A 13,338-nucleotide genomic window follows, 5' to 3' on the forward strand; every position below is an offset into this window, starting at 1 on the left:
ACAGTCTTTAAGCTGCCAGCATATCTGGAATCAAGTCTGGTAAAGTGCTTCTGTTCACACCATCCTGAATAGAACACCCATCTTTTAGAATTGTTTTCAACAACTGAACTGTAAACATAAGAATAAAATGTTGAATCACTTCTTTTTGTTCAGAAAAGGTATTTGTTCAGACAGTTGCTAGATTTTTGGACCTATGTCTTGCTCCAATTTATAGGAGGGAGAGGAGGTTCTTTTAGTGTATGTATACCTGATGGCGAGTTTAAGACACAACAGGTCAAATGTTAGCCCAACCAGTTTATTACAAATCCAAGTTGCTTAGGGTTATGGGGAAGGTAAGATGGGTGACAGAAAACAGGTAGGAAAGAAAAGCAAGGAGTCTTTGCATTAACAAGAGAGACAGTCACCACTGTAGGTGCAACCTGGTGTTTCATCGTAGGTTGGTTGATCTCAGGACCTCGTCCAATCACTGTGAGGGATGAGAGAAAGCCAGGGAACTCTGCAGCAAGCAGGCCACAAGGGGTTCTTCTTAAGAGGTTTTTTCTCCCTCAGGGAATTCCTCCATCTAAGGATTTTTTTTCTTTGTGAGTTCTTCTCCAAAGTATTTATTTGAGAGTGGACCTTTTATCTTCCACTTTTCAGTTTCCTTTTTTGCTTCTTTTCTCAAGGTTAGCGTGACACCCCTGGCCCAACAGAACAGTCAGCAGGGAATGGTGCCTTTCACGCCACCCAGTGGCTGAAAGGTTGTTTGAAATCGATGTGTAAACGACAGTCCGTTGTGGTGAGGAAAGCAAAAAACCCACTAAGCATAGGAGGGGTGAGGGTAAGGATTAAAGGTTACACAATTGCTACAGATTTTGTGGGCTTAATTACACTCTATTTGGGCAGAAGGAAGGTATTACTACACCACACCGCAACACTGCATGTTGCTCCGAAGTTACATAGGAATAGAATTTTGAAGATGCTTTTGAGCATTTCCAAAGCAATTCAAATGCTGAGAGATACGTGTACCAGTTTGGCAAGTTCAAGTATTGTTATAGTCTATAGAACTTGCAAGGGAAAGTGTGTGTGCAGGATGTCCCACCATACAAACCATAAGAGGGGTATTACCAGAGACATACACATCACTTAGCCAAAATCAAAAAGGCCTCACAAAGCAAGGTTTGAGCCAAAAAGCAAAACAAAATGAACCAGTAGTTGTCTTTCACAACACATGCTGCACAGAGCCATAAGGAAAAACACAGGAAGAGGGTATATGCTGTGGCTAATGTTAACCTTTGCTCCCAGGTGAAACCTGAAAATAGTGTTATATTTCTTTTCAGCCATGTTTGTTATTTCTCCAGTGTTCTCAAAAATCCCGGATCTGCAGTGGAATGTCTCCAGTGACCAAGGCTGTCCTGCAATATTTTTCACCTTCCCATCATATTGCAGCTATAGTTCTCCTGGGCTGCCATCAAGTTTGATAAATCTTAACTAGGAAAATGAGAGGGGATGAAGAACAGATATAATTTGATTCCTTTCCCTCTACACAACTGCCCTCATTAAAGATAATGTTGCACTGAACACTGTGCTGTTGGCTTACCCTGCCCATGTTTCCTCTCAGGTTGTACTGTCAGTACTACAGAAAGCTGGATGATGTTTTTGAAAAAGCAAGCAAGATTTGTAACTGCTTTTGCTATCACGTGGCTTCTGCCTGCTGTGTAATGCTGAATGAGATGGGTATAGCTTAACAATACATGCTTGCAAATTGTAGTCATCATTCTAGGGCAAGTCATGGCTTTATTACTTTACAAAGCCTTAAAGAATGTATGGAGTCCAAAGAAGGGCTGAGTGCAGTCTTATTCAATGTCTTCATGCTGTCCAAGTGTAGGACTATACAATAACATTACCCTGATCAGACTGTTCTTGACAACCAAATGGACATTTCACCTTTATTTATTTTGGTTCTGGGAACGATTGAGGGTGCTGGTACACTTTCTTACTTTTTTTCACTTAGACACTGGGTGGTTATCTGCTGTTGCTGTTTACCCAGCTGCACCGTCTTGTGGCCTTCGGTGAGTCAGGCCTCAGCTCTTCTTAGCACTTAGGCTTTTTTGCTTTTTAAGTACTCCTTCCTCTGTGGGACTATGGAGGCAATCCACTGGCTGGTGTACCTCTTTGCCTCTTCCCACGTGTAACGGGGCACATAGCCAAAATCCTTTTGTGCCTTTCTGTAGGAGAAAGTGAAGGGGGTGTTCAGCAGAGTGACCAGGTGTCGGTTGGTTGAGGGGATGTATCTGACAAAGGGCCTGAGCATGAAGCTCACAATCTCCAGCAGCATTGAGAAGTAATAGAGCATTGTCAGAGGCATGGGGAGCCAAGGCTCAATTCCAAAGCCCAGCTCCTTGGTCAGCTCATAATTTAGGTCTGCGTAGCTCATGTGAGGAGTGTCATCTGAGATGTAGTAGAACTGCCCCCTGATATGTCTGGCTTTCTGTGGGACCTGCAAAGCTTTGGCTACCTGCACATGTGCCCAGGCAATGTTCCCCACATAAACAGGGTTTACTAAAGCCTCCTTCCTGGAGAAGCGCAGGTAGACATTTTTATTCAGCAGGCACTTATCCAAATGACCTTGAAGAAATGGGCATCCTTCTCCAAAAATGTACATGGATCTCAGGGCACAGGTCACAAGCGTGCCTCCATCCTTCAACATCTGGCCATCTGCCTTCCGCACAGATTCCTCTGCCAGCCTCTTGCTCTGAGCATAAGGAAACTTGGATGTACTCTCGTAAGGTGTATCTTCATCACCATTGAAAATTGGGTCACCCCTGCAGTTTGGGCCCGCCACCTCTATGGTGCTGGTGTATATGAAGTGCTGAACGTTACAGCGAGCACATGCCTCCAGCAGCATCTGAGTACCTTCAAAAGAGAAACATGGAAGTTAGGTGGCATGTAGAGTTAACTGAAAAAGGATCCAGCCTGGATCTTCCCAGGTCAAGAAAGGTGGGCCTTTCAGGTCAAGGACAGCACCTCTAGTCTGAACTCTGCCAGACCTCCCCTCTATGCAGCTGTGGAAATCCTGTACCAAGCTGGACACGTTCAATGAAACTAGGCCTGCCCTGAACCTGTTCTTAAGTGGTGTCAGTGTAGCAGCAGAAATTTTACACCAAGGAACATTTGCTTTTAATTATGTGGGTTGCTTTTTCATGCTTGAGGAAAATGTTACTCTTTCTTGTACCAAGTAACTTCACTGAGCACAAAGACAGGATCTGGTGCCTGTAGATTGAATTGGCCTATGGCTGAAAACCCTCAGGAGTCTCCATCACATCAGTTTTCTATGGTGTGTGGTGAATACCCTGTTTTCCAGGCTTAAGGATGCTTGTGGGTGGTTTTCTAAGCAGGGGCAGAATTAATGTGGGACCTGATGGTTTGCTTCAAAACTTCACTCAGTGGAAGTTCATCCATCATCCAACAGGAATCTGAGGAGGGCTTGAAGAGAAAGACCTTATGTCAGAACAACATATGATACCATGCAGTCAAAAACCATGGTGAAATATGCATGCTTCCATTTCTGGAATACCCTGGCTTTTGCTTTTAACTTCACTTCAGCAGCTTGTAATGTGACTTTTTGGATAGTATTTTAAAAATACAGGATTTCTTGCTTTCAGTATCTTATCATAATGCTTATCTCAAGGGTAGGAGAAGTAAGCTGGCCAGTTCAAGGCCTTGCAAGTAGCTAGGAGGATTAAAATAGGAAATCCCCATTCAGTGTGGTAAGAAATAAATATTTTAGTAATTTGTTTAAATTGCAAATTGACTCTTTTTTTCTTCTGAGATTTGAGGCAGAAATCACCTTGTATGTTGTGCATGGTGTAATGAGGGGCATTATATATGAAAGAGAAAGTGCCTTTGAAAGAGAAGATACAGTTCAGAGGCATTTGAAAATCTTTGGAAACGAAACATTAAATCAAAATCAGAAAGGTATTGGTAAAAACCTGGAGGACAAAATCCAGTGTTGGTACATAAGTACATTAACAAACCTTCTTAGTCTATTAGAACAATATCCAAAGGCAGCGCAAAGCATTGCTGAGGAAAATACAATGACAAAAAGTGATTCAAAGAGTGAGAAATGTTTGCAGCAAAATACAGCCCCATTAATGATTAAGGGATGAGAAGAATTATTGAATTTAAACTGATAGGGCACAAAAATCCTTTTTTCAAACTTGAGCAAGAAAATAAGAGATGCTGAAACAAATGCAGTATGAATCTGGACGAGGCTGTATGAAAAACTAAAGCAGTACAAGGGAAGAAAAGCCAGGAATAAAGTCACTTGAAAAGTAATTCCAAGCATGTCACTATGTTTAGGTAACACACAAGCCAGGCTCTTCTCAGAAATTAATTAGTAATTTATGTTACTTTAAAAAATAATATTTTAAATAATAGTTTAAATAACTATTCCTGCTATCAGTGCTGTTTGAAAAAACGTAGGAAAGTGAAAAGCTGGAAGAGCTGGATAAAATCAAATGGAGAGCAAGTTTATCAGAACAAACATCACATTATCATGTCAATTGCTGTCCTTTTGGGTTCAATTTCACCCAAATAAAATGTGCTTTATTTGAAAATAAAAGTTGCATGGTAAAAAAATGAGAAGGTTCTTACAGTAACGAGACACCTTCCCTGTATCGTCACCTAGGAGCTGAAGTTTCAGTATGCACAGAAGGCAGGCAGTGCCCATTCATAGCACAGAAGGTTTGTAGCTCAGAGGGATGAGGGTGAACTTGTTCTTTTAGGGAATATACGGAGATTTTGTGACAGGCAGGGGCCTGAGAAAGGTGTTTTGCCCTCTCACCTGTCACGTTGACCTCCCAAAGCACCTGCTTCTCCACAAGGCCCAGTGTGTCAATGATGGATGCCGTATGGATGACGAGAGAGACTCCCTGACAGGCACGGTGCAGGAACTCCACATCTCGGATGTCCCCTTCCAGGATTTTCACCTCAGTCTTGCCCTGGAACTCTGCAGAGACAGCAGAAAACAAAGCAAAGTCCTTCCAGGGATCCTAATATGGATGCTGGAAGAAATGATGGAGGGCTGTGTGCTTGCTGAAGCTGTCAAAACAGAAGGCATTTTCCAATGGCTGTAATGTCAGGTGCTAACTGCAGAGCTACAAGTCCTATGTTGTATCACGTACCATACTTTCAGAGCCATATTCAATGTAATTCCTTTTTTAAAAAACAAACAAACAAATAGAAAAATAACATCAAGAAATTCTTCCTACTGCCAGCAGGGACCTTCAGGTATGAAACTGGTCTATTTTAAATTTCACAAGGGGAGCAGTTCTAGCTATATATGTTCTAGAGGCTGCCTTCTTACTGAAGTATTAACCCAAGCACCAAACAGCCAGACACTGCGTGCTCCTGTCTTGAAGGTGAAGAATGATCCCTCTCCACCCACAGGTGGCTAATGGCACAGAGGAACTTACAGACTGAGGCTAGGCTGCTCTGCTGAGAATCTGGTTGCCTGCCTGCAGCTCTGCCATCGAGGAGCGTTTTCTCAGTACAACCTGCATCTTCTAAGGACGCAGTGTCTTTACAGCAAGTCCTCTTCTTGCTGTGCATGCACTAGAGGGCTCCCCAGGCACAGGCAGGTGCTTTGTCTTCTTCCAGCTTCAGCGAACATATATAAGGCAAGGACTTGATTAATTTACACAGCTTTTAACCTCAGCCATGACTATGTGTGTATGCTACTGTTTTGTCACTGGCTCCCAAGCAGGCAGGATTTCACCCCATATCTTTAATGGAGAAACACTGACAGACACAGCTGCTAAGACATGAAACTGAGTATGAGATACCATTTACAGTGTTTTTCTCTCTTCATCTCGTAACCTGACAGAATTTAATCCTGCCTTAGTTTAACAATTGTTCTGACAAGTCTGAGGGCCTTATTTTTTTCTTTACATCCTCTTCATCTGAAATATGGAACAAGAGACTAATTGCTCAACGTTTCCAAAAGCTCACTAAATCTAAAGCTGTTGCCCTTCCACCATGATCACTGCCATGTGCTGTCCTATGCTCTTTTATTTTACAGAGTGCACTTATTTCCCAGGGCTCTGTTTTCAGGTGGTTTACACTGACCTCTACCTGTGTGGATGGGGATAAGCTTGTTGTGAAGCATCTGATACAAACATTAGTCTTTGTACAGCCCATAGAGGGTTGCCCTCAACAAGTAATACTTTGTGGAGATGCAGTAATCCAAAGAACTGAACTATGTGATTTTCACAATGTAAATTCTGACATACATATACTTTAGAGTGGTTACTGTGGTTGGGCACAAACTAGGCAAATTGAGGGTTTTACACATGAAAATCAAAGCTTTCAGGAAAAAAATATAAAAGGAACTGCCTTTTATAAATCTGATCACAGAGATGGAGGGTATCAGTCATTGGAAAGTTGTGGTCCAGCTGCTCTGTGCCTTGCTTGGGCTTGAAATTGAAGTTGTGGTTATAAGAGGCCGAGTTGTAAGCAATGCTCTTCGCTTGCTAGATGGTAGTTTTTGTTTGGAAATGTAATGTTTATTTAGTAAAATATAATGCCCTGTTGTGAGCAGTGTCTGACTCACCAAATCCAGTCAGATTATTTGCCCTAAACTCTCTTTTTTTGTATGTTGTCCTGTACAAGAGTTCTCTCCACTTTCCTGGGTAAATGGATGGTTCCTTAAAGTGATATACATTCACTCATTCATAGGATAAAACTGAAAACTGCATTGTATTTACATTTGTAAAGGGCAATGCAGACTAGTTTCTTTAGCCCAGGGAGGTCAGGACATGGGTCAGCTGCTGAGTTTTTCTTACAGCTACTTTCCATTTCTTTTTGAATACAGTGAAAAAGGTAAATCTACCACATTGAACTAAAGGATGTGAGACTTCCCAACTTTCTCCCAGCAAAAGTACTGGGGGAAGAAGAAAAAACAACACCAAACCAAGCCAAAACAGCAACAAAACAAATATTAACAAAGTGCCATTCCTTGTCCCTCTACTTCCCCTCTACTTCGGAGCAGCTTCAGGTTAGTAGTGCAAAAACCTGATCTGCACGTGTATCTGTATACAAAAAGAACTGCATAACCGAAACCAGAGAAATGATGTAATGGGAAAGAGTGGTAGGAAACCTGTGGCACCAACTACCATGTTCCATACCATATTAATTCTCAACCACACAGAACAACTGGGCAGGCCCCAGCTCGCAGCACATTGCATTGAGGTGACCCTCCCAGACTCCCTGTGGGCATGGAAGACAGCAAATGCCACTGTTCTGTTTGGACTGAGAGTGATTGCAAAGGTCTCAGCAGGAAACTTGCTTCAGTAAAAGACGAGTGTCCTTGAGTGCCCCAGCAGAAACCTGCACAAAGAGCTGTAACTTGCACATGCTCCTGTGTCTTATTAACTATGACCCTGACTCTGCAAAATGTTGCAAATATAAGGTACTTGGAGAGCTCAGTCAAACAGAAAAAGACTCAGTTCTGCTCTTGGCTGTTCAATAAAATTTAAAAGTGTGCCATCAAGCCAAAGTCACTGCAGTGAAAGTATTGGAGGTTAGAAGACTTCAGCCCCATGTCTGCAAAAGATTTGTGTTTGGAGTAGGGATTCTTGTGCTAGAGAAAGGCTTGAAAGGGAATAGAAGGAAGCTGCATCAGATGTCCTGAGCACAGGCACTTGACATTTAGCTACAGAAGCTGATAGGAACAGAAGGACCAATAGTCAAAGTGCAGGGGCATATGGCAGTTCAAACACAACTGAACCACGTGCCAGCTGTCCCTACCGCCTGTTTATGGGGCAGGAAAGAAAAGGAAAAAAAGGCTCTGGTAACTGATCAGATAGCAGCAATGTAACAAGAGCAGAAGAAGGCAGTGTGTCTGGGCAGTGTTCTAGGGAGGGAAGGGGGAGGAGAAGGAAAGAGGGCACAGAGCTTTACTGTGAACACAAAAGGAATGGCAAAACCTCTTTTGCAGCCCAGCCAGGAATGTGCTCACACACACTGTGATGCTGCAGGAGCCTGTGCAGCTGCAGGCTTAGTCACTGCAAAGGAAATCAGAGCAGAAAGAGCTGTTGCAAGGCTCAAGGACTTCTAGCAAATCCACAGAGGAATGTTGACTGAGATTTAATGAGAAGGAATTTGCATAAAGGTTGTATAAAACCATTCTAACCGCTTGCACAATTTGCACCAGTTTTATGGTGCACTGTTACTATTTTTCAGTGGCACTTAAGCACTTTGTAGAATATTGTGGCTATTAAGCAAATTATATTGGGATATTCCATAAGGGTTCCCACAGAGATAATGTCCGCATGGGGGAGGAATAGGTCTGAGGGTATGATGTGATGGAGGAATGCACGTCAATTAAATGTCTGTCAGATAGGCATTAAAGAATATGATTGAATTAAGGTACCCATGTGACTTGTTATAGAGGTACTCAGGATCCCAGGAAATGAGATACAGCAAAGTACAAAATAGTTTTCTGAGCTATTTTCTCTACCACAGACTACTCCTGACTGTGAATGTACCTCTCTTTTATGCTGTTTCCAGCCCACTCAAAGCAACTAAGTTTTGTCTTGCCCTTTGAAATGGGTCCTGTCTCTTCTGTGCATATCACAAATGTTCTGCCCTCCAAGCAACTGCAATAATAATAATCAAATTTCAAGCAATAACTATGGAAATCTCAGCCAGTGCTGAGAGTGCATAGGGAAAGTCAAGATACAACAGAAGGCAAGCTGAAGGCAGTTTGATTGCTGCATTATCAGTATACTGGTCTGTCTTCCAATCTTAGCGAATCCTCAGGGCCTGACTAAGAAAAGTCTTGCTATCAAGTCTTATGCCTGATTTCTGTGCTGGAGAGAGTGAAATAGGAATAAAGCAAAACTTTCTTGAAAGAAATCCTGTGCCCACAAAGTTGGCTTTGAGTGGGAGGTAAGGGCTTCCAGCCATCCACCTGAGCAATATGCATGCATACTTGCAGCTCACCATGCTCACAAGATTCTACTCACTGCCAAAGCTCCAGAGTGCCTCTCTGCTGAAGGCTTTGTCCAGCAGTCGGATCTCAGCCAGTGCCTCATCTTCTTCCAGCAATAAGCGAACGATCCTCTGGCCAAGGAACCCTCCTGCGCCGGTCACCAGGCACCTTACCCCTGCCAGTGACATTGCTCTGGTTGCTCCTCTTTGTGTCTGTAGTGCTTCGTTCACTTCTTGCCTGAGAAATCAAACACGGGGCATCAATCTCCAGAGATGGATCAAAAACCAGAAAGAGAGATTATTGGAAAGCAAACTGACCCCCACATCAAACAACAATTCTAAAGCATTTCTCCCTTTTGCTAGTTATTTCTACCCAATAGTAGCCTATGCTGCTTTCCCATGCAAAAGTAAAAGATATTTACAAATTATTACAAACTGAGAATGTTAACATATCTGAAAGTGCTCGACCTCAGTGCTAAACAAATCCCACCAATGTCCACTCCAGTTCCTTCTCTCTAACATTCAGGAGGCTGTGGAGGAGATTCGCCTGTATTTATGCACCACGCCACTTTGATTCCCCTCCCTCCCACACGTCTTCTTTGCTACAAACAAATATGGTACTTCCACCCCTTCTCTTTCAGAGTGGAAAGTCCTTGATGCAATGGGGTCTGAACACCCAATTAGACCTGGTCTAATCCTTGTCCCGATCATTCTTTAGCTGTGCTAGCTTCTGTAATAGTAATACGGAAGAAAACATTAAATGTAAATAGAAGGAGTAGCTGTTTACACTGTTTGTGGACTCTGGGTGCTGATCTCCTTCATTATAGTAGGGATTTCTCACTCCGTGCAAAACAGGAGATTTTGCATGTGTTTGGAATATGTGAGGCTTTTGGAGTAATGAAATGTTCTAAAGTATGGAGCGGTTAAATTAAAGCTGCTGGAAAGGTTCACCTCTGAAATGTCTAGTGTAGAATGTCTATTAAAGTAAGGGTGTGGCTGGCTTCACAGTGAACAGTGTCATTATTTTCTTTGTCCCTAGAAAAAGGGGAAAATGCTCAGTAATTTCTCATTAGGGTTTCATCTCAATTTTAGCAAAATTCTTTCCAAGGGTGGGACCAGGGTAGGGCTTAGGAGCCAGCTTGAAGTGCATGCCGTCCTCGTTGCCTTTCCAGGTTCTCATATCCTAGCAGGATGCCCTGACTTTTCCTTTCTCTCAAGCATGGATAGTAAGACTGAAACAAAACGTTGAACAGGTAGTAGCCATTTAAAATCTGCCAAGGGATATTACAAAGAAGTTCAGCAACACACCTAATTGTGCTGAAATTGCTGAAAAGCTGGAATGGATCTTTAAAAATGCTTCATTGTGTTTTTGCAACTAAGCACTTTAGTTCACTCACGAAAGAGATCCTTGAAGAAAAGCTATAGAGACTTTATTGCTGGTTATTATTATTATTATTATTTTATTTTATTTTATTTTAAGAAAAAACGTGCCTCCAAATAACAACAGGAAAATAAAACCATCTTTGCTCCAGGAGAACAGAGCTTCTGGCTGCCACAGATGATAAAACTTTGGCAACTGTTTCAGTGACGCTGTCCTTGAAATCTATTCCTGACCCCAATAAAGCTTTACCAAAAATAAACAAATCGTTATCTGTGTTTCTTTCCTTGGCTCCTCTGGGACAGGACCTTGATTTTGTGTCCTTTTATCAGAATCTGGCATAAATTAATTTTGTGCAGCATGCACAAATGTACTGTGCGAAGACTTGGAAGCAGTGCTTCATTTTTACCTTGAGAAAGGAAATAAACGCCCTAAAGGTGTGTTGTAAAAGGGCTCAACACAACAGAGCTTCTTAGGATATGAGACACTTTCCTACACTATGCTTACCTACCAGTATGCCCAAGAATAGCAGGAGCTTATGGAGCAGCTTCCCTGGGCAGTGAGGTCAGAGCACACCAGACTCCTGACCACCAGGAACAACTTGAAAGAATTCAAGGCTATACTGTGGGTTTGGGATCTGTACACTGAACCATAATTTAACAGTGTGTACCAAGTTTGCCAGCACTGCATTTTGTGTCAAGGCATAGTCATTTTTTATCTACTTTGTCTTCCTCCTCCTTGGCTTTATCACAAAACAAGGCCTTTGCAATCTGACATTTTTCTGCTGTACATGCTCTAAGAGTGGATGTCCAAGAGTCATGTTTCAGAAAATTAGAGCTTGCAGATTTTGGATCCTGTGGAAGTACTGCTACACATATAAACTAAGCAGATTATCTAGTATAAATGCTACCTGTTGTGTCCCATTGCATCCATGTATCCCAGTCTACTGACCCAGGAACTGTGTTGGTGCTCCAGCTTTTTTAGTGATTACTGTGACAAAAATACATTGGGGTAACAGCTGGCTGATGGAGAAATGAAGAAAAAGATCACATCAGCAGTCAATGAGAACAAACTGAACCATGATACCAGAAGGAATAAACACAATTACCTTTGCAAAGCAGAGAAGTTTAAGGTGGCATAAAATAATTACACTTTTACAGACGGTTATTTTGTTATTGTGCAATCAGACAGAAGGAGCTATTTAGGAGCAGGAAAAGAGGGACAGATCCCATCCCTTTGGGAAGAAAGTAAAATCTTAAGGGTTGAGGAAGGAGGTCACTAGATCGTGTCCAGAGTGATGACAACCAAAGCAGAGAAAATCAAAGACATGCATGTTCTTTTAACCAAACCTTTTACTGTTTACACATATAGTAATGGTGGCCAAGAAAAAAAGCCATGAAAAATCCAAATTTTTCATATCAAGTGAACATGTTTCTTAACATGTTATGCCTGTAAATTCAAAATGTCTACATGCTGGCAACTCTGGGAAGGAGAGAATACTCTGAGACACAGATTTGCTTAAGGAAAGCTTCTTCCCTTTCAGACCAGGGGGGTCTGTTACCTAGAAACATTTTTCATTCTCTCAGCTTACAAATTGACAAGGGGCAACAAGGCCTAAATAATTAACTTTTGGACAACTATGTTGAATGAAATTCTGAGTTACCACAACTTCACTCAGTAGAGAACAGTTTTAAGACACATCAACCAAGGTCCGATGATCGCCTTAAGAGGCCTTAGGCACATTCAAGCCTGACAAAAAACAATAGCTCCTATCTCAGTAGTATCAGCCTCTTTTGGCAGAAAGGAGAAAGTGAATATCAACTTTTCTTACTTAATCTTCAGGATCAGAAAGACTTCTGTATTCTTTGTACATATGTGTTGCAGCAAATGAATTGAACAATTAACTAGAAATTAACATTTAGTCTCATTTTCCCTTTAATTTTAGGTAAAAGTGTGTTTCTTCAAGTAAAACTGATGGGTGAATTACATATATAAGGGTCACAGAAATTTACAACATATGCCAAAGGAAAATGTTCAATTCGAATCCATTTGTAGATAAACATTCTTGTAAATAGTGTGACTACCCATTTCTGCTATACCCTTTTTCTGTTCACACACAAGAAACCAGGCTGCAGATTCTGTGTCCCCACACTTGTGTAGTAAAAGGCAACAGAAAGATCCCCTCCATCAGCTTTAACCTTCCAAAGCTAAGATTAATAAACTCAGTCCATGTGGTCTCTTCTTGTACAGCCTTGAACTCCATCAAAGGGTTGTTATTATTCATGAGTCTTATCTGCCTGCCTGTGAGTCTGCCCACAAGGTTTGTTATTACTGGAATGTGAAGGCCTCTGCAAGATTACTGCAGACACTTTTATCTCTGTGAGAAATTTAGCCTAAACAGTATGAATCAACATCTCTTTTCTGTCTTTGTAAGGACATTTTGAAGTAGGGCATACTCAGAAGGTCTTTTCTTGATAGCTTGACTCCAAGGGAAGTGGGCAACGTGACTGCTACCAGCTGCACAGCTCACTGCTGTGAACTGGAGGTACATGACCAACTCTGCTTGTCAGCTCCTCTGTGCCCCACTAGAATAAACTTGTGCCCATGGCACTATGGGAGAGTACAGTTGGAGCACTCAGATCCTTTTCCTTTGCTAGTCACTGTCTTGTGACATTGGCACAAGCTTGACAAGGAAAATCTTCCCTTCTCCTTAGACCTGCATTTGAACATAAAAGAAGTCTTGGTTGATGATACTATTCAGTTCTCAAAATCCCCTTGACTGTGGAGGGGATGGCAGGGGGCAGCATACATACAGCCCTGAAGTCTGCTTGGTGTCTTAAAAAAGACTAAGAATCTACTACAAACTACACACAGGAAAGTGTGGTACAATCCTAGTTTTACATTTTACATTTCACATGAGTCCTTAAATTCCCTTTTATTTCACCATCGGTTCCCAATCTCTGCACAGGGGATAAAATGCCAGGGAG

The 13,338-nt window shown here is 41.9% G+C and overlaps 1 protein-coding gene across 1 annotated transcript; it reads right to left on the reverse strand.

Annotated features, from left to right (window-relative positions):
* Window positions 1-291: 291 nt before the first annotated feature.
* On the reverse strand, window positions 292-9,572 carry LOC140247233 (3 beta-hydroxysteroid dehydrogenase/Delta 5-->4-isomerase-like). Its single transcript, XM_072326686.1, has 4 exons — window positions 9,442-9,572; window positions 9,009-9,211; window positions 4,826-4,990; window positions 292-2,895 (listed from the first exon to the last, which is right to left on the reverse strand). The coding sequence occupies exons 2-4, from the start codon at window positions 9,160-9,162 to the stop codon at window positions 2,081-2,083; spliced, it is 1,134 nt and encodes a 377-aa protein (XP_072182787.1). The 5' UTR covers window positions 9,163-9,211; window positions 9,442-9,572; the 3' UTR covers window positions 292-2,080.
* Window positions 9,573-13,338: the final 3,766 nt, after the last annotated feature.

This window comes from Excalfactoria chinensis, chromosome 1, assembly GCF_039878825.1.
Source record: "Excalfactoria chinensis isolate bCotChi1 chromosome 1, bCotChi1.hap2, whole genome shotgun sequence".
NCBI classification, from domain to species: Eukaryota; Metazoa; Chordata; class Aves; order Galliformes; family Phasianidae; genus Excalfactoria; species Excalfactoria chinensis.

Bases quoted from the DNA above. Each gene is read 5' to 3' on its own strand.
- LOC140247233 (XM_072326686.1), bottom strand. From the start codon at position 9,162: ATGTCACTGGCAGGGGTAAGGTGCCTGGTGACCGGCGCAGGAGGGTTC. The intron at 4,991-9,008 runs GTGAGTAGAATC...CTGTCTCTGCAG, and splicing joins GGCACTCTGGAGCTTTGGCA to AGTTCCAGGGCAAGACTGAG. The intron at 2,896-4,825 runs GTGAGAGGGCAA...TCTCTTTTGAAG, and splicing joins TTGGGAGGTCAACGTGACAG to GTACTCAGATGCTGCTGGAG.